We start from the raw sequence: 22,089 nt of genomic DNA, 5'->3' as shown, positions 1-22,089 counted from the left end.
CCTCTGGGGTGAGTTGAGAGGAGACTAGAGAACAGGGAGCTGTAGGGTGGAAACTTTGAGAATAGGAGTCTGCCATCATTCATTCATTCCTCGAGCAACCCTTTGTTGAGCTAACTGTGTGCAAGAACTAGGATCTGGAGCACAAAATGGTCTATGAAGTCTTTGCCCTTGCGGGGTTTACAGCCCACGGGGATCTCAGAGATGAAGTGGGTGCACAGACACAGAAGCACACCAGCGATAGGTTGTGATACCTTTTGTGAAGGAAATAAAGAGGAAGTGAGATAAACCACCAGGAGGAAGGGGATGGAGGTTTGGGGATCAGTAACTGACAGCACGGTTAGGGAAGACCTAATTCCAGCCACTTCTGTTATTGCCTGTTTCCTCTTTCTAGATTTTCTTGAGAATATATGTTGAGGAATGACTGACATTAAGATTCCTGCCTGTGTGCCTTTGGGATATGGGGTCAGAAACTGTGGGAGTGCACAAGAGGGAGAGAGGGAAGTCGGGAGGCCATAAGCAAGTGGTTCAGCAGTGGGAGGGTGGGGGGAAGGGCAAATACTTCTGTGGCCTTTTATATTCTTTTGTCCCTCTTTATGAGGCTGCTTTTGGAGGTAAGTCCATCAAACAAATGTAGATTCTGGTGGACCTGTACGCACCACACACAGAGAAGTGGTAAGGTAAGACAAAATGTAAACTTTGGTGGAAGACTGAAGTCTTTGAAGAAAAAGAATATTTATTTATTTATTTATTTATTTATTTATTTTTAAATGTTTATTTTTGAGAGAGAGCATGAGCAAGGGCATGAGAAGGGGAGGGGCAGAGAGAGAGGGGGGAGCAGAGGATCCAAAGCAGGCTATTTGCTGACAGCAGTGAGCCTGATGTGGGCTTGAACTCACAAACTGTGCCATCATGACCGGAGCCAGTCTGGCACTCAACTGACTGAGCCACCCAGTCACCCCAGAAAAATAATATTTAAAATGCAAGGTAATTCTATTTTTAAAGTGTTTATTTATTTTGAGAGAGAGAGAGAGAGAGAGAGAGAGAGAGAGAGAGCTAGCAGGGGAGGGGCAGAGGGAGAGGGAGAGCGAGAATCCTAAGCAGGCTCCTTGCTGTCAGCGCAGAGCCCAAGGCAGGGCTTAATTCCACCAACTGTGAAATCACCACCTGAGCTGAAACCAAGAATCAGATGCTTAACTGACTGAGCCACCCAGGTGCTCCAAAATACAAAGTAATTCTTATATCAAACACACGAGATACGTGCAGTTGAATTTCTTTAAGTAGCAATTTAAATGCCACAGAAGATGATGTCTCTGACAGTGTGTTTATCAGACTTCCTGTGCCTACAGGTCTACCTCAGCACGATGTGGATTTTTTAAATGCAAATACTAACTGGAACACTCTGAGTGGTGCTTTCATAGAAGTGGATCAGATTGTGGCTATGGGACCATAGAGACATTGGCAGGGCCAGGATTAGGGTGAGGCAAGTGAGGTGTTCACCTTGGGCAAGGAATTTAAGGGTGGTGGGGGGGGGGCAAAAAAAAAAGTCAGTAATCAAGATAAGTTTGGTGCAGTATTTTGAAAAATCAAAATTAATGCAAAGAATCCATGATGAACAAAATACCAAAATTTTAAATGAAGACAGAATGTTGTTGATAGTTTTATATGTCTGTGTTGTTGTGCAAGAAACAGTCATTTTCAAATGGCCTGGGCTCCCCAGGCCCATGGGACCATCACACCCCCTGCAGGGCAGGTTAATGAAGGTTGACAATGATGTACAAACCGATTGGGCAACTCAGACCCTTCTAGACAGTCATGTGTTTTGACTGTGGAGCTTTTATTAACGTTTTCCACTTGGTCAGAACATGGGTGGATGCTCTGGCAAGTGTATATCGGGGCAAACTTTGTTTTTTGTCCTCAGAGTCTAATACAGGCTGGCCAGCACCACAGGTTTGGAAGATGAAGTCGATTGGTTTTTATCTGGGGAGGGGGGAGACGCCGAGCTTTTCTAAGGGAATTAAGATAGTAAGTAAAATTGGAAAGAGGAAAGCTGAAAAGCAGAAGGAAGGAGAGCTGTTTCACCTTTTTCTGTTTCCACTTGAAAGCCTCATCTCTGCTGTGTCTGCAGCTTGACTTTCATTAGTTATGATTTAGCTGCAAGTGAGGTCTTCGGTGGAGAACCGAGTTCTAATCCCGACCAGGCCACCACTAACAAGATGCATGTCTGAAAACAAGCGTGTTGTGCCCAAGTTTCCTTTTGCTCTCTCTATAAAATGATTAGTTGGGCTCAGTGACCTCTGATCTCATGAGCAGCTCTCACAGTCCACACTCACACATGCATCAATACCTGGGATACATACACAATACATATATAAGCAATATGTGAATATTGCTCATGTCAATATTTCTACTAATAAGCATTAGTAGAAAGTGCTTCCTGTTTCCCCAAAAGAATCGTTAGCTCTTCTGGATGAAAGTCACATGTAGGATGCAGTAAATCCCTGCTCTTCTGTCGCCTCTGAATTTGTTGTACCCTAAATTATCTCTTTTGCTTCTTTCGTCTCTGCTTTAAAAACGTGCTCAACAAAACGTGACTTTCCCTCTCCTCCTACACTACCGTTCTTTCACTACCAAATATTTTTAAAGAGAGCTCTCCCTCCGCCCAGTACTTTCTCTAACATTCGTCTTCCATGTTCCTGTGTGTCTTTTCAGCACCTAGGACAGTAACTAAACCATTCTAGATATAACGAGGGACTGAAGCCATGTGAAGTTGGGTGTCTCCCCCAACCACTGCATCGAAATGAGAGCACTCCGTCTTTCCTGAAACCACTCGCCCTTGCAGTTTTAACACCATTCCCTGTTCTGAACTCCTTTCCTTTCATTGGTGCCCTTCATACCTCTTTCCTGGGTCTCCCTTTGTCCTCCTGACAAATCTGCCCAGAGGGAGCATGGCCTTCTCTTCCTCATTCTTACTCCTTAAGTGGATGCTGCTGCTCAAGATTCAGTTTTGTTCTTTTTCCACAGAAGTCTCTGGCACCACTAGCTCCTAGGGCTAGCAGCTCAGGGCAGACTCTCCAATCTGAATCCCATCTGTACGTCTTCTGTGACCTCTTAACCCATGTTTCTGATGCTTTGGAGGTTACACTTGGGCCCTAGGCTTCGTAACATTGCCCCTCCCTCAATGTGGAGTTTCCTCCTACATTCTCTGCCCTTTGTATCATATGTTCAGCATCACATGCTCAAAAACTCTCTCTTGAACTCATTCCTCTCCGTTGCTTCCCAGACCTGATAAAGTGTCAAGGTTTTTCTTTTGTATTCATCTTTTCCTTTTGTTCCTATCACCATAATCTTTCTTTAGAAATGTGACGGTTGGGAGATGGAAGGAATCTCCCAACACATGCCTGGCACCACCAGATTTCTGTCCTAAACCTGTGGTTCAATATGTCACAGTTCTGCAAAAGAGAAGGAAAAAATGTAACAAATACCATCTCAATCCCCTCTCTCTTGGGTACAGAATAACCAATACAAAATGTTTTTAAGTTTATTTATTCTCAGAGAGAGAGAGTACGTGGGGTAGAGTCAGAGAGAGAGGGGAGAGAGAGAATCCCAAGAAGGCTCTGCACTGTTAGTGCAGAGCCTGATGTGGGGCTCTAACTCATGAACTGTGAGATCATGACCTGAGCTGACATCAAGAGTCAGATGCTTAACCAACTGAGCCACCCAGGCACCCCAGAATAACCAATACCAATTAATTCACTTAATTGACTCTTCAAGACTCTTTTTAAAGACACTTTTTTTTTACTGTTGTTGTTTTTGAAACATTTTTTATGTAGTAAAGTGCATAGATCTTAGGGATGTGAATTGATAAATTTTGATAAGCATATCTACATATGTAACCAACACACCAAGAAAGATATAAAACATTCCTATCAGCCTAGAAAGTTCCTTTGTGTCCTTTCCAGTCACTCTCCACCCCCTCATCCACTGTTTAATTTTTTTTTCTATCACATAGATCACTTCTGCTTGTTTTTGAATGTCGTATGGATGGAATAAACCAAGAAGTCTTGTGTCTGGATTCTTCCATCCATCATAATGTATTGAGATGCATCCATATTATTGTTTATATCAGTAGTTCTTTCTTTTTCATTGCCAAATAGTATTCCATTGTGTCAATATACAGCAGTTTGTTTATTTGTTTTCCTGTGATATTTGGATTGTTTCCAATTTGAGGCTAGTACACATAATGATGCTATAAATATTTTTGTACCCTGTTTTTGTTTTTGTAAGCATATGTTTTATTTCACTTGGGTAAATCACTGGGAGTGAAATTGCTCACTAAGATCTTTTATATTATGACCAGATGTACTTCTCTTTTTCTCTCTAGCTCTCTCACAACACCCCCCCCCGCCAACACACCACACACACAGATATCCTCACTCACCCCTAATCTGCTCAACCTGGTTATAATCTTTTTGGAGACAAGATGTCTTATTTCTTTTTGGACTTTCCAGAAGGCTTAGGAGAGTTTTTTTTTTAAACATATCACATACTTGGGAAATATTATTTGATTGAACGATTCAACTACATAAAGAAATCATACCACCATTTCACTGTGTGGTAGTGGAGACAGTAAAGGTCCCAAGGACTGGGTTATCCTGAGAGGTCAGTGATTCAGGCCTGAGAGGAATCCCTAGTTCATCCTCCCTCTCTTCATGCCCCACATTGTAGACATGCTGCCTTCTTGCCATGCTAGCTGGTCACTGCTCTCCATTGCCAGAGTGCATTAAGAGTTCAGTCATATGGAGGGTAGTGACCAAGAGTAGTGAGTCTGTAGACCAAACTTCCTGGACTAGTTGAATGATTGCTTTTTTTCCAAGCTACTCATGTTTCCCGAGCTTCAGTTTTCTCTTGTGTAAATGAAGATAACAACACTACTTCGTAAGTTTGTTGTGAGCATTACATCATCATAACAACTACTGCTTTTTTTCTTTTTGAATGCTTTTTATTATCTAGGTGCCGTTTTAGCACATGCTAACAATCCTCACGTCAACCCTATGGTGCTACTGCTGTCTCCCTTTTACATAAGGGGAAACTGAGTCACAAAACACATCGATTATCCCACTGCTGATTTATTGCGGGGTCTGCATTTAAAATCAAGCAAGCTGAGTCAAGAATGTATATATCGAATCCCTATAATCAGCCGCCTCCCACAAGTAGGATGATGCATGTAGGTGCGGTGCCCAGTGCCCAGTACATGCACCTTGTCAAGAAAATTCCCTGCTGCTACCACTGTCAGCAGTAGCACTACCCATTCCTAGTTCCCACTGCTCTAAAAATGAGGCGTTTAAAAATGTTTATTTATTTTTGAAAGAGACAGAGAGACACAGAGCGCGAGCAGGGAAGGGGCAGAGAGAGAGGGAGACCCAGAATCGGAAGCACGCTCGAGCCTCCGAGCTGTCAGCACAGAACCTCATGTGGGGCTTGAACCCACGAACTGCAAGATCATGACCTGCGCTGAAGTCACATGCTTAACCCACTGAGCCACCCAGGCGCCCCTGAAACTAAAGCATTTTATAGGCGGCCCTGGTTTTGTCTTCCACCTAGGTGGTATACATTTGAATTGGTAGAATAAGGAATTCTTTGTTATGTCAAGTTTTGAGCTCGAGTTCTTTATGTACATTAAAATGTAATTAGTATTTTCTCAGGGTGGTGGCGCATACTGTCTTCTAACAAATATCTGTTGGGATATGTTTAGACACTTAATAGACACCAGTGAACTGGATTCGCTCTTTAGAAAAGCCGTTAGTTTTGGTTTGTCTCGATTTTGTGGGGAATGCCTCTGAAAACTCTTTAAAAAAACATCTTTTCAGAAGTTTCTGTTATAAGAATCAGTAGACATATGAAAATCAGTTGGAGGGCCAAGGTAACAGCAGGAGAGATCAGCAGCACCTGGAGAAGGGTTGATAGTCTCGTCTCCTAAGATTGCCTGCCCCTAACCAGCCTCAGTGTGCATTGCTGCTTCTATTTCAGAACTCAGCCCCTACATCACATGGGAAAAGACTAGATTTCTTTCAGTCAGCCAAGGTCAGGTGACCACTGGGTCTAAAATTGTGGCCACTGTGTGTGTGTCATCATCAGTCATCCTTAGTGACTTGGGAGTAATTTCTCAGCAGGGCTCTAGATGTTTTCAAGACCCTCTTTCTCATCTTTGCTTGCCGTCGATACCATTCCAGTCGTGAGAACAAAGTCGTGAGGTGTCTTGGTCCACGACTGCTTTGCTTCTACTCCGTGCTGTGCTTTTTCCCCTTTGTCATCTTTGGTTAACCTCACACCAGCCGTTTTAACAGAGGAGCCGTGTCTCTCCCAGCAGAGCCTTACTGTTGTTTTTTGATCTCTAGATAACAGGGGAATTTACAGCCCTCTGGTTGCATCAGCTCTAAACCTGTGTGGGGTGAACAATTAAATCATTGTTGACAGAAGATGTGATTTAAAGATATGGAAAATGACTGAAGATGGTATTAAAGTTCTTTTCCTCTCGTATTAATTTCCAGTGAGTTTTTCATGCCTGGGCTGGTTGATACGCACATCCATGCCGCTCAGTATTCTTTTGCTGGGAGTAATGTAGACCTGCCACTTTTGGACTGGCTGACCAAGTACACGTTTCCTGTAGAACACAAATTCCAGAACCTCGATTTTGCGGAAGAAATATATACCAGAGTTGTCGTAAGTATCTTGCTTGTGAGTAGTGGTGTGTTATGACTGAATCACCTGTAGAAGGGTCCATTTTGGGGGGCAAATTTTTTTTAATGTGTATTCATTTTTGAGACAGAGAGAGAGAGAGAGAGAGAGAGAGAGAGAGAGAATGCAAGTGGCGGAGGGGCAGAGAGGGAGACACAGATTTCAAAGTGGGCTCCAGGCTCCGAGCTGTCAGCACAGAGTCCAACGCAGGGCTTGAATTCGCGAACCGTGAGATCATGACCTGAGCCAAAGTCGGATACTCAACCAGCTGAGCCATCCAGGTGCCCCATCTTGGGGGCAAATTTTAATTATAAAATTAGCAGTTAAGGCTAGCATGGACTGTTGAGACTTTTTAAGGTTTTTTACAGCCCAAGGTTTTACAGCCCAAGATGAGTTTGTGACCACCTCATCTACACAAGCTAACCCCTAGCAGAGAGACAACTTGAACTCCAAATTCCCAAATCCCTGATTGGGTGGCCTCTCTTTACTCTGTTACTTCTTGTGTTTTTGCATTACTAAATTTGAGTTTAATGCATATGTGTGTTCCCTTACTCCTGCCAATCCACAGTGTGTTCTGGGGACCATATGGAATAGCTGTGTAACCTTTGGAAAGTTCCGTGACTCATTTTCCCCATCTGTAAAATAGAGATAGTGATAGTAACTATTTCATAGGATTGTTATGGTAAGTTAGTATTCGTGAGGTTCTTAGGATAGTGCCTGACACATGGTAAACACTCTATATGTTTGCTTTAAATACCCAAGGACGTTTAAAATTAAAATTTCAAGTTACAGTTAGAAGAATATCACATTATTTTAGTAGCTTCCAAATTGGGAGAAATCAGGTGCCCCTCCCCTATAGCAGGGCATGTGGGAACATGATGAGCATTAACACCACTAGAGGGAACTATGGAGCTAGTTCAGTCATTAAGCAGCGCCTGTGGTGTATACCCACCATATATTGGAGGCTCTGAAAATGTCCTTCCTTCCACTCTTTCAAAGAAGTCAGTTCCCTTCTTCTTATTCCAGCCCTATGCCAAATTCACTCAGCAGCCAGAAACAGCTTCTGCAGTTGAGAATACCTTCTCCAGATCCCATCTTATCTGACCACTACCTCTTATCATTCAACACACTTAGCCTGAACATTCCTGCATTTTTGTTGGACCTGTCGATGGTTTTTCCTCTAAAGTGACGACCATGTGATGGCGACAATATTATAAGCGTTATGCGGTTACCCAGCCATTTTGCCATTTTCCTTGGTCTTGCGTCATTCAAGCCTTGAGGAGTAAAAGCAAGTGCTATCCTTTATACACTTGACTTGCTTAATTATAAATTCAGTGTAATTGTGGGTCTCATATATTCAGCTAGCATCCACATGACACCAGAAAAACTGAGAAGGACTAACACTGTGCATGAAGTTGCCATTGCATTGTGTTAATGAATCATGTTAACCACACCAAACCTTTTTATCCTCAAATTTTATTTATACTTCCCATTGTTCTAGAAAGGGTTTGAGATATCTTAAAATAACATAATGTACAATGGAAGCAAATGAGTCACAAGAGCATGGCAAAGGAAAAAGAGGGAGAAAGAAAAAACAAAATAAAACCGAGAGTTAAATGTATGCCTTGGCCAGGGGGTGGGGGAGGGGGATCCACGCATTCTTTAGAATTTATCACAATGAATTTAACTTAAAGCTGAATGAGTTAACTCAGTTAGTTCAATGACTTCACTTGAAGCTGAATGCTCTAAGTTTCTAACAGCTGATCCAGAGAGGGAAATCAGTTATGTAATTTACACAGTGTATAGGATAAAAAATAAAACATTTCTTAAGGTAAAGCATGTCTATTCCTTATACTGATTTCCTTCAAAATTAACTCCAATAATCTTTAATATAAATACATGCTATGTTGTCAAAATATATATTATTAAGGTGCTATAGTATAAAAAACCAGACACATCTGTGTTTTATGTTTTAGACAGAGTATCTAGAACCATATATCCTTCAGACAGTATTCTATAAATATTATTTCTTATATCAGAGAGTTAAGTATTTGATGTCAGTGACTTCAAAATAGATTTTATTCTTGACAAATATTTGCATTGCATATGTTTCTGATTAGGAGCAAGCAGGCCCACACACTTTAACAGTTGGATGAGCTGATGGTATGATTGAAATCTGTTTAAGTTGAGATGTGTTAAGTAGAACCTGTCCCTAGGCTGAAGACTGCCCATGGCAGTGCAAAGGGATGCTAAGGCAGTACTTACGAATAGAGGGAAGCCATTTTTGTTTGTTTGTGTTATTTTCTCCCTCAGAAAACCTAGATCTATACATCAGCGAATGGGCAATCCAGACCCGAGAGTTTTGCACCATAGATGACAGTGGTGCAAATTTCATTTCATTTCATCTGCAAATAATTTAAAAAAATTTTTTAACGTTTATTTTATTTTTGAGAGAGAGAGAGAGACAGAGCCCAAGCAGTGGAGGGGCAGAAAGAGGGAGACACAGAATCTGAAGCAGGCTCAGCAGAGAGCCCAACGCAGAGCTCGCTCGAACTCACAAACCATGAGATTGTGACCTGAGCTGAAATTGGATGCTCAACTGACTGAGCCACCCAGGTGCTCCAATCCGCAAATGATTTAAAGTATATATTAGCAAGCCTTTCCTGAGATTATACGGAAAAAAAATCCCAGTAAAGCAAGCCTAGATTTTCTACCTTTAACCACTGCAACCTGGGTGAAAGATTACAGTTTTAAATTGGACTGGAATGAACTAAAAAGACCAGAAAGAGTTCAGTAATCTATATATTATACAGCCTGTACTCAAGGGATTGGAGGTGAGATCCTTGGTAAATGGACGACGATAAACTAGTTGCAAATATTGTGGATAATAGAAAGAATATGCTTACTCTTTGGGTTTGTCCAAGATTCAGCTAATCCAAACAATTCCAAAGTGGTATCAAATCATTAAAGTAACAAGGTGAAAAGAAAGGGAACGGGTCATTCTTCCCCCCTATTTCAGCACACTGGAAATGCAAATCATCTAATCTGTTAAGAGGCCATTGCTGCAAGCCTTGAAGTTGGTAGTCATCCTAAGTTTGGAGTCTGTTTTGAGCTCAAAAATCTTAGCCTCAAGTACTGAAGGCTGAGGAAAGACTGAAAACACAGGCCACAGTCTGATGTTATTCTTGATAGAGTCTTGTAAATGGGAAAAATACAAACTCGTCACTAATGGAAGAGCCCCCTTGAAAGCTTATGAGGAACCAGGGCGGAATGGAGTCTGGGATGCCCAAATATAGAACAAATGAAGAAGGAAAGCAGCTGTATTTTAGAGGGCCTCTTCAGTAAGTTTTAAAGCCGAATTCTTATTTCTTTCACTTACATAAGCCACGCCCATGTGGCTCCTTTGTTCAATGGGCTGGACTCCATTGAACCCGCAGGAGTAGTAGCGTGGGCGGTCTTTGCATCGTCCTCTTCCCTCCTGCCTTTTCTTATTTTGCTTTGCGGACTCTCCCTGTCCTGTTCCTTAACTACAATTCGGGCAGATTCTTGAACATTCCGGTTTGATCCAGTCCAATTTGAAACTGCAGTTTCTCACGCAGTGAAAGCTTCCCCCCCATCTCCCCCATCCCCCCCCACCCCCACCCCGCGAGTCAGAGGAAGGACTTGTCAGCGCCTGTGCGGTGCTTCCATCGTCCTTCTTGCTAATGAGCCAACAATTTTGATTTCATCTTCAAGCCAAATTTTTAGAAAAGGGTGAGAAATTTTGAGAATTTAGAAAATGTTAGATTACACTTCTGTTTTCGTTTTGAGTTTCATTTTATTCTGGTTAGGGTGTGCAACTCATGTGATTATTTTTCTCAGGAATTAGTTCTCTTTATTTTATGACCCAACAAAAGGTCAATTTTTTTTTATGATTATTCTGCCCATTTTTTATTTTATTTTATTTTTTTAAAGTTTATTTATTCTGAGAGAGAGAGAGAGAGAGGGAGGGAGAGAAAGAGAGAGAGAGTGAAGGAGGGGCAGAGAGAGAGAGAAAGAGAATCCCAAGCAGGCTCCATACTGTCAGCAAGGAGCCTGACACAGGGCCTGAACTCACAAACTGTGAGGTCATGACCCAAGTCAAAGACAATTAACTGACTGAGCCATCCAGGCGCCCCCTGCCCATTTTTTAAAAGAGTGTGGGTTCTCTGCCAATATGACATTTTAACGTCTCTGTAAGATTGAGTTGTTAAGAGTGTTAGACAAGTCTTCTATCATTTTTCAATATATTCTTCCATATAAGAAGACAAGAATATTGTATGTACTGTCCCTTCTTCATCTCCCCCCTCCCACCACGTCTTATGTTCTATCATCTGAGGTTTTGATTTCAGTTTTTTTCCACTATCTACACTTAATTTAAACTAAGCTTTAGCTTACAGGGTCGCTGGGTGGCTCAGTCGGCTAAGCATCTGACTTCAGCTCAGGTCATGATCTCACAGTTCGGGGGTTCGAGCCCCGTGTTGCGCTCTGTGCTGACAGCTCGGAGCCTGGAGCCTGCTTCGGATTCTGTATCTCCCTGTCTCTGCTCCTCTCCCGCTCATGATCTGTCTCTCTCTCAAAAGTAAATGAACATTAAAGAAATTTTTTAAATAAGCTTCAGCTTTTAAATTTAATGTTTTAAAATTTAATTCCACTTTATTTTTCAACATCTGTACTTAATTTAACCGTGTGCTTGCTTTTTCTTGTGCTTCTTGGATCCCTGTCTTCCTTTTGTATTCATGTTTCATTTTCTTGAAGAATTGGCTTCTGATAATCATTTCCAGTAAGGTGGGTGATAAGCCTTCCAAATCCTTGAATTACTAAAAATGGTTTTACTTTGTTATGACTCTTGAATGATGCACTTTAGCTGTGGAGAGAGTTCTATTTAAAATGATTTTCCCACCAGCATCTAATGGGCTGGTGTCAATCTGACATGTATTCCTTTCTGGCTAATTTGCTGGCCTTCAAGATTTTCTTTTTATTCTTGATGTTCTGAGATCTCACTTATGGATCTCTTTTTCAGTTCATTCTCTTTAATATGTAGTTCTTTCAATATGAGAACTCCTGTCTCTCTTCCATTCTGGGAAATTTCTCCCCCCCCCCCCCCGCCCCCACCTCTCCCCTCTCTTCCCCCCATATATACTTCCCTCCAGGCTACACTTAGCTTGTGATGAGCCCTGTTAGAAAAATAATGAAATATCTTCATATACTTTCATGTCTCTTTTGTGCTATGTTCATAGAGAATGCTGTGGCCCAAGTTTGCAAATCATTAATTCACTCTTACCGTTCTAATGGTCCATTTCTCTTTCAAGGGTAAAATGTCCTCTCCTATCCGTCTAAGGATGCTGATTTTAGTTCACTTTATGTCTCTTGTTGCTTAGTAATTCTGCTACCTCAGGTGTTCATTCAACAAACATTTAATGAGCACACACTCAAATTCAGGCGCTTTTCTGGTTGTTAGAGATTGAATTCAATGTCTCTGTCAAGATACTACCCTTTCTCCTGGATTTGTGACTCTGATAGAGAGTTAATACTTATCTGTAGCTGACAGGCTCTAAACATCTCTGGCAGTCAAACACATTTTATTTCATATGCAAAGTGTCTTAATTTGAAAAGATTGATGTAAAAATCCAGATTTCCCAATTCTCTCAACTTTTGGGACTAACTGATGTCACTGGGCTCTCACTTGTTTTTTTTCAACATTTGGCTGAAGCTGAGTAGAGGCTGTTAAAATATGGCATATTCTTCCCTATTATCTTAAGTGCAAAATATTTTTCCCCCTGAGAGATTCTTTTTTAATTTATCCTACAACCCTTTTATTGACTTTCAAATTTCATTTATAAAATCTTTAGTGTTGGAGAGCCCTTGTTCTCTCATTTTCATAGCATTCTGTTCTTGTTTTGTGGATGCAATATATTCTTTTATTTCATTGAGAATGTTAATCATAGATATTTATTTACTTATTTAATTTTAATTTTTTTTTGAGAGAGAGAGACTGCACGAGTAGGGGAGGGGCAGAGAGAGCAGAAGACAGACTCTGAAGCAGGCTCCTGGATATGAGCTGTCCTCAGAGGGCTTGAACTCATGACCTGAGCCAAGTTGGATGCTTAACTGACTGAGCCACCCAGATGCTCCTTATTTATTTTTTTAAAGTTTATTTTTTTATTTTGAGAGAGAGAGGGAGTGTGTGAGTGGAGGGGGTGGGTCAGAGAGAGGGGGAGAGAGAGAATCCCAAGCAGGGTTTATGCTGTCAGCACAGAGCCCAACATGGGGCTCCATATCACCAACCGTGAGATCATGACTTGAGCCGAAATCAAGAGTCAGATGCTCAACGGACTGAGCCATCCAGGCACCCCAGATTTTTTTTTTAATCAAACTTTATTCTGATCTTATAAATTGCCTCTTTTCTCTGAGATTTTTTCCCAGATTCTTTGCTCTTTCTTCTCTTTTTTTAGAGTAGCTTTCCTCAAGTATCTATTGAACCTCAAACATATATTCCATATTTAAGTGTGACACTCAAAGATGCTGATTGGGAGTCTGGATGGGAAGTAGCACGTGTTGACTGGTGAACTTTATTCTAGGATGGACAGTGAAGGCAATGAATGGCCCTTCCAACTGTGGGCCCCAAATGCCATTGTGAGGATATCTTCTTTCTAGAACCATTCATCTTCTCTAGGAAAGAGCCATCAGTCCTGCCAGGAGTGATGGGAGTTGCATATGTGACGTTTTGGGGGGTGATGACCAAGGATCCCATGATCCTTGGGTCAGCTAGATTATCCACTTAAAACTCTTCAGTCGGCCATACTTTGCAGTATTGGATATCTAGTCTTCAAATACTACACAGTTTCTGCAAGAGTAAATATCTCCTACAGGATCAGGTTGGGTGGGTGGCTGATTTCAACAAATGGGGAGAAGGGTCCTGCCAGGGTTTAATCTTTTGTATACAGACTATCGGCCAATTCTCTCTTAACAGCTCCATGCTTCTTTCTCTCCTTCCAAAGTCACCTCCACGTTCTCATCCTTGTTGTTTTTTTTTTTTTTTCTTTTTGTCTAGGAAGATATAGAAATGTTTCCTCTGCTCATGTCTCTTTCTTGTGTGTTAATAAATTTTACTGTGAGTTTAGTGGAAATTTGCTAAGGAAGGGAGATAAATACATGTGACCAATCTGCCAGGTTGAACTAGAAATCTGGCTGCATAATTTTGCCCTCTTATAGATAGAAAAATCTCATTTACACCCCTTGGTGCAATAAAGTTTGGGTATCCTTAAATAATCCTAAAAAACAAGGAATTAATTAGTATTGCATTTTGTGAATTCTGCAACACCAAACTGTGTGAATCTAGGAAATCAAAAGTACCAGCTTCTCCTCCAGTTCACACTTTTGGAATATAAATACTTTTGCCATTTACCTTAACTGTACTTCACATCAAGATGGCCTACCTTTAAATAAAAACATTTTAAAATTAAAAACTAGAATTCTATTTTCGTCTTCATCTGCCATGTGACTTTTCTGGGCACACGCGATTCATGGTTTTGTGATTTATTTTTAGAGGAGAACACTAAAGAATGGAACAACCACGGCTTGTTACTTTGGAACAATTCACACTGACTCATCCCTGCTCCTTGCAGAAATTACAGGTGAGGAAATGAAAGCATGATGTATGGGCACATCCATCCAAGACAGTCAGACCATGTCCGGCAATGACTTCTACTTGTGAGCAGTCCTGCCTTTTAATTGCTGGAGTTTGAGCACCGCCTTTCTTGCGAGTGTAATTAGGTGTTTGTGTATGGCCCTTGGATGTTTTTTGTTGTTTAAGCAATTTGATTATTTGCCTATGGTTTTGGTTTCAGAATGGTGTATACGGGTCTGAGGTTTTTGTATTAATTTAGAGCATTTTGGAACAGGTTTACTAATTGTCACTGTGGCAACAGTTTTTTATGATCCGCAGATGTTGTGTTGGCTGCTGGCTACACTTAGGAGACTGCGAGGTGCTGGGAATACAATGAAATAGAAAATCGTCTCTGCCCTTGAGGAGCCAGACAGGATTAACTGACTAATAGCTACACACATTAATTAATAACTGTAGTAACAGCTGCTGTGCTCTTGGTAGACGCCCGGCTTTACATGGAGCACTCGGTGTGGATTATCGCCGCTCAGTTGCAAACAGCCTTTGGAAGTAGTCGTTAATGTCCTCATGTTACAGATGCATAAAATGATGCTCAGAGGACGGAACATGCCCAAGTCATACAGCTAGTAAGCAGAAAGGAGACTGGATTTAGATGAGCGATTCCAAAATTTGTACCTTGCACAGTGCCCAGAACATGGCAGATGCTAAGTAAATACCTCCGGCTCCTCTGGCTGATGCACTGATGCTTCTGCTTGCTGGCTAAGGTAGTTTATACCAGAGGCCTGAAGGGTAGCACTGAAAATATATATTGCTATTTTGGGAGGAGACGGAGAAAACTCAGAATTGGATCATCTGCAAAGAAGTCACGGAAGGGACTTTTAAACGGGGTTCAAAAGGACGTAAAATGGGGAGAAAGGAAAATGTCTTCCCAACAGGGGAAATGACATGGACAGAGGCGTGGGAGCAGGAACATCCATAGTAGATCCAGGAAGCAGGGAACAGAGTAGCTAAACTGGAGGACAGGATTCATTGCTGGGTGGGGTGGGGGAGGAGGTGGGGGAGATGGGACAGTTCAGACTATGGACAGATTCGTATGTGCATCAGACACTCAAGATTTTAAGCCAGATGAGGTATCTGATGAAGGTGGGGTTTTAGCGAAGAATAATATAATGGCCAGGTATTAAAACGAATTACAGGGGAAAGAGGCAAAAAGGCTTTTGCAAGACTCTTATGACAGAGGCACAGACATTGTAAAAAAAAAAAAATTAATATTACCCCACATAGCTTCAACTTTCTAGCTAAAATAAAATTTCTCTAGCACCTCTAATGAGGACTAGGTTCCTTAGGGCTGAGAGCTGCTGGTAGAACTAAGTCAAATTCCCCGCTTATGATACATTCTCACTTACGTTTTCATAATGATTTTAATTGAAAGATTAGGAAAGACACCATTTGGGAGAAAAAGAATGACTTCAGATTCTGTTTGTGTGTGCCTCACAGATAAATTCGGGCAGCGGGCATTTGTGGGCAAAGTCTGCATGGATTTGAATGTTACTGTTCCCGAATACAAGGAGACCACTGAGGTGTCAATCGAGGAGACAGAGAGGTATATTCATCTTGATTTGTCTTGTGGGCCGTCCCTTTGCAGCACTGATGGAGGCAACCTCTGTGAACCAGGCGGATATACACATATGTCACCGTGTGGGTTTGCCCCACTTTATGCGGTTGGTCTGGTCCTAAAGAAAATATTGCATGTCAATACTGTTTGGGAGCCTCTGTGAACTCGTTATAGGAGTCCTAGGGTGAACCCCTTTGCGAAATGAAAGATTCTTTTTAAAAGTTAATGATTTACCACTCCCCTCTCCTTTAGTATAGATGGAGGCTTTTGTAAATTGAACTTGCTTTAAATATATGTGGTGTGCTCATTAGATTACTTTTGGTTGTGGGTCATCCTCTTGCCTGAGATCACGGGTTTTTGTTCTGTTCTTTTAAGATGACCTTGGGATACTCTATGGATCCCCAAAATACTCTATCTACACTTCTTTAATGGCTTTTCCATAGTCCCTTTAGGATCTGATTTGACAAGGAATTGTGTTGTATGACCCTCAACATGCAAGAGATCCAGAAGAACATTCTTTAGATTCAAATCTCCCCCAAGACCTAACCTATCCTGATGCAAGTTTTAGAAGCCCAACTTTTCTCCAGTTCCAAACTTCCTTCACCCAAAATGTGTCCTCTGAAAAGGGTGGCTTAGGAACCGTCACCTGCTCCCAGAAAGAATGAAACATGCCTTTTATCATCGGCCATTTGCTGAAGTTTTCTGTGGATCTGTGTTTGTGATCGTAGTAAACCTTAATCTGCGTTTTGTTCCAAAACAAAGGTCTACCAGTAGGCAGGAAGCTAGCTAGTAAATATATTCGGCCAGGGCACAAATAGGTATTTCATAGGCCCTACGGATACTACCGTCCCTGCAGGTACAATGGGTAAGATTGTCACCCGGTCCCATCTGGTGCCCCCTGCCCCCAATTCACAGCCACCTCTGGCCTAGTCCTTCTGCCTTACTCCATCGTCTGTGCCCAGGAGCACCTGGCCTTTGGAAATGAATGATGATGTTGTGTGAGAAAGTAGCTTTCGCTCTATAAAGGAAAATTAGGAGGAGAGAGTCCGATGGCTTCTAAACACCTCCAGGTGCATAGGATTCCATGATTCTAATATCCAAGGAGTCTAACACCCTACAATATTCCCCCAAATAGAGCTTAAGCCAGCAGAATGGCTTCCGTGCTGTGGGGATACTTACGAACAGCCCAGCTGATGTTAGATGATACGACTTCAGTTCCCTGTGATTTCGCACTTTATCTCCCTGGCCGCACGTGAGAAAGCAGAATAATTACTACTTGTTAATCTTTAACTTCTGGTGGTGAAACATGTACAGCGTAGGAAATGTTTGTCTGGAAGTTAGGACCTGTGAGGATCATGTTTTCACCCTTTTTAAAAACGTATTTTTAAATGCCAAATTTTTCTATTTTCCTATTTGTTGCTGTATTTCAGATTTGTGTCGAGAATGCTCCAAAAGAGCGTAAGTAAGCTTGTTCCCAGCTTGTTTTTGGATTGCCTTTGTGCTGTTTGCAGGATGCGTTATTAAGTTGTTGGTAAAGATTAGTCTGCGTGTGTATGGCGTACTCCATGCATGCAGAAATATTTTCCCAGAGCCTTAAATTGTTCCTACAGTGGACCCATCAACCCAGCTCTGTGAGGTCAGACTTTTTTTGTCTTCTCTGTGGTTTTCCCTTCCTCTTCCCTAGAACCTTTTCATCTCACAGGACTGGTCCCTGGGGAGGTAGGAGGGGGCTTCACGGATGTGGAAAGATTGGTAAAAACTGGAAGTTGGCTACCTCAACGTTGACTCTGGCCTCTTGTACTCCCTGATCTGGTCTGAAGCACAGGTTGTGTCCACCCTGATGCCCCAGCCGTTGGCTGCCTTGGTGCCTAATGTGTGATATATCACATGGCCTGCAGGCATTCAGACACTCCTCTTTGCAATGCCCTAGTGTCGGTGAGCCTTGGAGGCAGTGCTGTTTCCTTTCCCGACCCCAGCATGCTGGTTCTTAGCTCCACTGTGCAAGCCAGCCCCTTCCTTTACCACCTTTTGAGGTCTGATTGAAAATCTAAGAAATCCATTAGTTTCAATCTAATCTCGGGAGATCTACCTGCAGCCTCCTGGGTCCTCATCTTCACTACTGCTCTCCGAGCCCTTCTCTCCTGTTCAGCCTTTACCCTGGGTCACATCAGAGCCAATGCTGCCACTAAACGTCCCGAGGGAGGCCACGGCCAGCACACCTCCCCAAGATGTAGGTGATGAATAGGCCTTCAGCTCACGTTTAGTCTCCCCAGTGGCCTCCTTCGGATGTTCTTCTGTTTCCCGTTTCTCTTCATGAAGGCCACCCAGTCAAGGCCTTGTCTGAGCCTTCATGTGAATGTGTGACTCGGGGTGTCTGTCATTTAGGCCAGAATCTTCTTCCATTGAACTTGGTGCTGTAGAATCTTGTCTCCATTGTCCTCAGTCATGAGCCATTTCCATGAAACCCAAAACTTCCACCCGCTGTTAGAATGGGAGACTGTCCCCCAAAATGAAAACATAGTTATATGTGTATGATACGCATGTTAGGGTCTGCTACACATTCATGATATCCATGGTTTCCTGACTAATTGCTCTTTATATTATTTCCAGTATTCTAGAGTGAAGCCCATAGTGACACCACGTTTTTCCCTTTCCTGCTCTGAGACTTTGTTGGGTAAACTGGGAAACCTCGCGAAGACCCATAATTTGCACATTCAGGTGGGTGTTTTCCCCCTAGTTCTGCCTCTGTCCAAACCGGCAATACTTCTCAGTACCCTAAATTCTTGCAGTAAATCTCCAATTCTTCTCCTGAGATCTAGAGAACTAGCATCACAGCACAGGAAGGGCTCTTACAGACGTCACCTAAATCCACTCCTTTCATTTCTCAGGTAAGAAACCTGAAGCTCATTTTACCCTTGGTCTTCTCTGATCAGGCTTTGGAGAGACAAGGACATCATGAGTAACCAAGCCAGACCGACGACACACCGGTTACCTGTTCTCTGTAGGATAAATTTCAGGCATTTCTTTCCTACTTCTCTCTTTTATTTGATACTTTTTGTCAGTGTTCTAGTCCTTGATTTTTGGAGGAACCACCCATTATTTGAAAAGCAAAAAGAACCTAATTTCTACTTGCAAAAATGCATTTAAAAGCCCTTTTGTTCTGAGTTTCTTAATTTGAAATCAGGAACAAAAAAAGCATATCTTACTTTGTCATTAAATGGTCGCAATTTAGGAATAAAACCCTTCTAAAGCTTCCAGCTAGGTTAAAATTGGGGGTTGCAAGCTCCCCTTCACACATCCTCCGGGCTTCATCATGTACTGCACTCCAATTTTCCCTCTTAAGAGTTGACTATCTTATCACAATGGGCAAGGGAAGAGAGAGACAACACATTGATTCTATATCAGAGTGGAAGGTGTTCTGTTTTGTTTTAATAAGATTTATTTTGTTAGGGCTTCTCAACTCTTCTCATTACCCCCCGTTTTTTGTGGACTGTGATGTTTGTATTTTTTTATTCAATCCCACATAATTGTAGGGGAGGAAAAAGTTTTCCTTAACCTTCTTAGAGTCCCTGGCCACATCTGAAAACTAAATTGACAAAGACAGATTAAAAAGGGAAAAGCATACAAAGGTATTTAATCTCAGCTTTACATGATACAGGAGGCTTAATAAGGAAATGAAAACCCAAAGAAAGAGCCCAGAGCATTTCTAGGCTAGGTTGGGTGACGAGTGCACAGTCATGGAGGAATATGATCTTTGGTTTGGATTCTTCTGGGCATCCTTTTGTCTTCAGAGATAAGGATGCTTCTTCCCTCCAAGTATAGGGTGGGCACCCCTCTCACACAAGAGTTTTATTTTATTTCCCTGTTTCAGGGAAGAAGGGTGGAGGAAGGTCAGAGTGACCTTCCCACTTCAGCTATCTTCCTTCGGCTTAAAGTAATACAATATGGCACAGTGCCATAGTTGGGGGTAGTCTGTCCTGAGCTCCATGAAGACACAGCCAAATCAAGCGTGTCCTTGCTGGGGATGTATGTATGTGTGCATGTGCATTTAACGTCTCCTCAAATTTATTACAATGACATGAATCATCTGGTTGTCCTTTTTTCCCTTCAGATGCCCAGGCATTTCTTCAGTGGTCTAAGTTTCCTCAAGGACAGGATAAAGCTCACCCTCTAGGTGGAATACTCTATTTTTAGAACATGGCTCTTTTTTTCTTCTACTTATTTGACTGACGCTCTACTTCACGGAGAAGGGAAATGGTATTGCCGTTCTTGAAAATGGCAACTTGCTCATGAGGTTTTTTTTTTCCCCCCCATAATATGTACTCATCACCAGTTGGTCTGGAGTGATTTTTGTTTTAGGCTAGGGAGTGAGGTGGTTACACCCAAGTGTTGTGTCTCAAAAACACTTTCTGCCCTGTTGGGGTTTGTGATGTTCTGCAGGTGTGGGGGCCAGGATTCATTTGTTTTGATTGCGTGTGGATTCTTATGGGCTCTTTTTTGGTGACTTCAAGATTGTCTAGCTCAGTTATTGTCAAACTGTTTTCTGCACAGGAGCTCATTCTGGAAGGTGACAAAGGGGACAGAATGACGACAGGGTTCCAAAATCCCAACCCTGCTTCTTCCTGAAAGGCAACTTGCTGATGCCTTTTACATATTGGATGTCTATGGATTTTTATATGAATTTTTGGAAAATCACTCACTTAGCACAACCCTCATATTTGAGAGCTGAGAATGTGGAGGCCAAAGGAAGTAGCTGACTCACCCTAAGACACACAGTTAGGCTCAGAACTTGAGCTAACATTTAGCTCTCCTTGTTCAAATTCTAGTTTTCTTATGAGGGAACCATGCTGTCTGTCCCTTTGTGGCCCTTAAACTCTTATCTTAAACGGCTAACCCCAGAAGCAAATTGCCACCGATAGCTAGGCTCTTGACCCTTTTCAACTACTTTTTACTTTCATTTGTTCCTAACATAGTATGGGATTTGAAAAGACTTCATTGGAAGAACATAACATTGGCTTAGGGTTAGGGTTAGAACATTACATGCTCATGTAATGACATAGTCATAGTTAAATTTTCATGCAGCTGTTATATATGATATGTATCATTGCTTTCAATAGAACACTTGTACATTCTTCGTGGTCTTACATAGGCAAGTAGAATCCATCCTTATCCTTTTGGGGAAGAAGTATAATTTCTGATGGTATTTGACATTAGAAAATGGAAACTATTATTTCTTTTCTTGTAGAGCCACATAAGTGAGAACACCAGTGAAGTAGCAGCTGTGAAGAACTTATTTCCCGATTATAAAAACTACACAGATGTGTATGATAGGAACAATCTTCTGACAAATAAGGTACATTGCATATCGTGACATAGCCTGTATACAGCAGGGCATATTTATCTACATTTTAAGATCTCAGGGGCACCTACGTGGTTCAGTCAGTTGAGCCTCTGACTCTTGATTTTGGCTCAGGTCATGATCCTGGGGTTGTGGGATCGAGCCCCATGTTGGGCTTTGTGTTGAGCATGGAGCCTGCTTAAGATTCTCTCTCTCTCTCTCTCAAATAAAAAAAATAATAATAAAATAAAATCTCAATAGTAATCTCCAGACTTCTCCAACCTATGTGCATTTCCCAAACTAGAGCATGCACATATGTGGGTAGATAGTTAAAAATTACCTGAAGTTTCATCCCAGTAAAGAAATCTAAAGGCTTCTTAGAAGGAGGGTAGGTCGTTTGGCCTAAGGACATTTTGTCAGTATCCATTAGAATATAAATACGCATTTCCTTGAGTTAGCAGATACGTTTTTAAGGATCCATTCTGTACGGGATATGAATAGGAATGTTAATTAATGTGAAAGTTAGAAAATATCTATCAGTGGGGGATTGTTTAGATTATAGAACATTCATAATTAAAATTTTATCCAACATTCACAAGAATGATGTATCCAGGCTTACAAGGAAGAATGCTTGTACAGTATTGCTTGATGTTGTGTGGGTTGCATGCTCAGTTAGAAAGAAATTATCTGGAATACAAACATTGAATGTTAAAAGTGATCCTCCTGAGGGAGAAGGCAGAAGGACTTTTTACTCTT

General features: G+C 41.7%; 1 protein-coding gene across 5 annotated transcripts in view; it reads left to right on the top strand.

Moving 5' to 3' along the window:
* Positions 1-22,089, top strand: part of GDA (guanine deaminase) — a 116,874-nt gene that overhangs the window by 72,653 nt on the left and 22,132 nt on the right. For all 5 annotated transcript variants that reach the window (XM_040449350.1, XM_040449347.1, XM_040449345.1 and 2 more), the window contains 6 exons: positions 6,549-6,720; positions 14,303-14,390; positions 15,878-15,983; positions 17,426-17,453; positions 18,606-18,713; positions 21,241-21,348. In XM_040449350.1, the coding sequence (XP_040305284.1) occupies positions 6,559-6,720; positions 14,303-14,390; positions 15,878-15,983; positions 17,426-17,453; positions 18,606-18,713; positions 21,241-21,348 (600 nt within the window). In that variant the 5' untranslated portion in view covers positions 6,549-6,558. The remainder of the gene's footprint in view (positions 1-6,548; positions 6,721-14,302; positions 14,391-15,877; positions 15,984-17,425; positions 17,454-18,605; positions 18,714-21,240; positions 21,349-22,089) is intronic.

The sequence above is a fragment of the Herpailurus yagouaroundi genome, unplaced genomic scaffold (genome assembly GCF_014898765.1).
Source record: "Herpailurus yagouaroundi ecotype Mexico unplaced genomic scaffold, PumYag 199, whole genome shotgun sequence".
NCBI lineage: Eukaryota > Metazoa > Chordata > Mammalia > Carnivora > Felidae > Herpailurus > Herpailurus yagouaroundi.
Note: the sequence above shows the minus strand (reverse complement) of the source record. Positions and strands in the feature narration are given on the sequence as shown.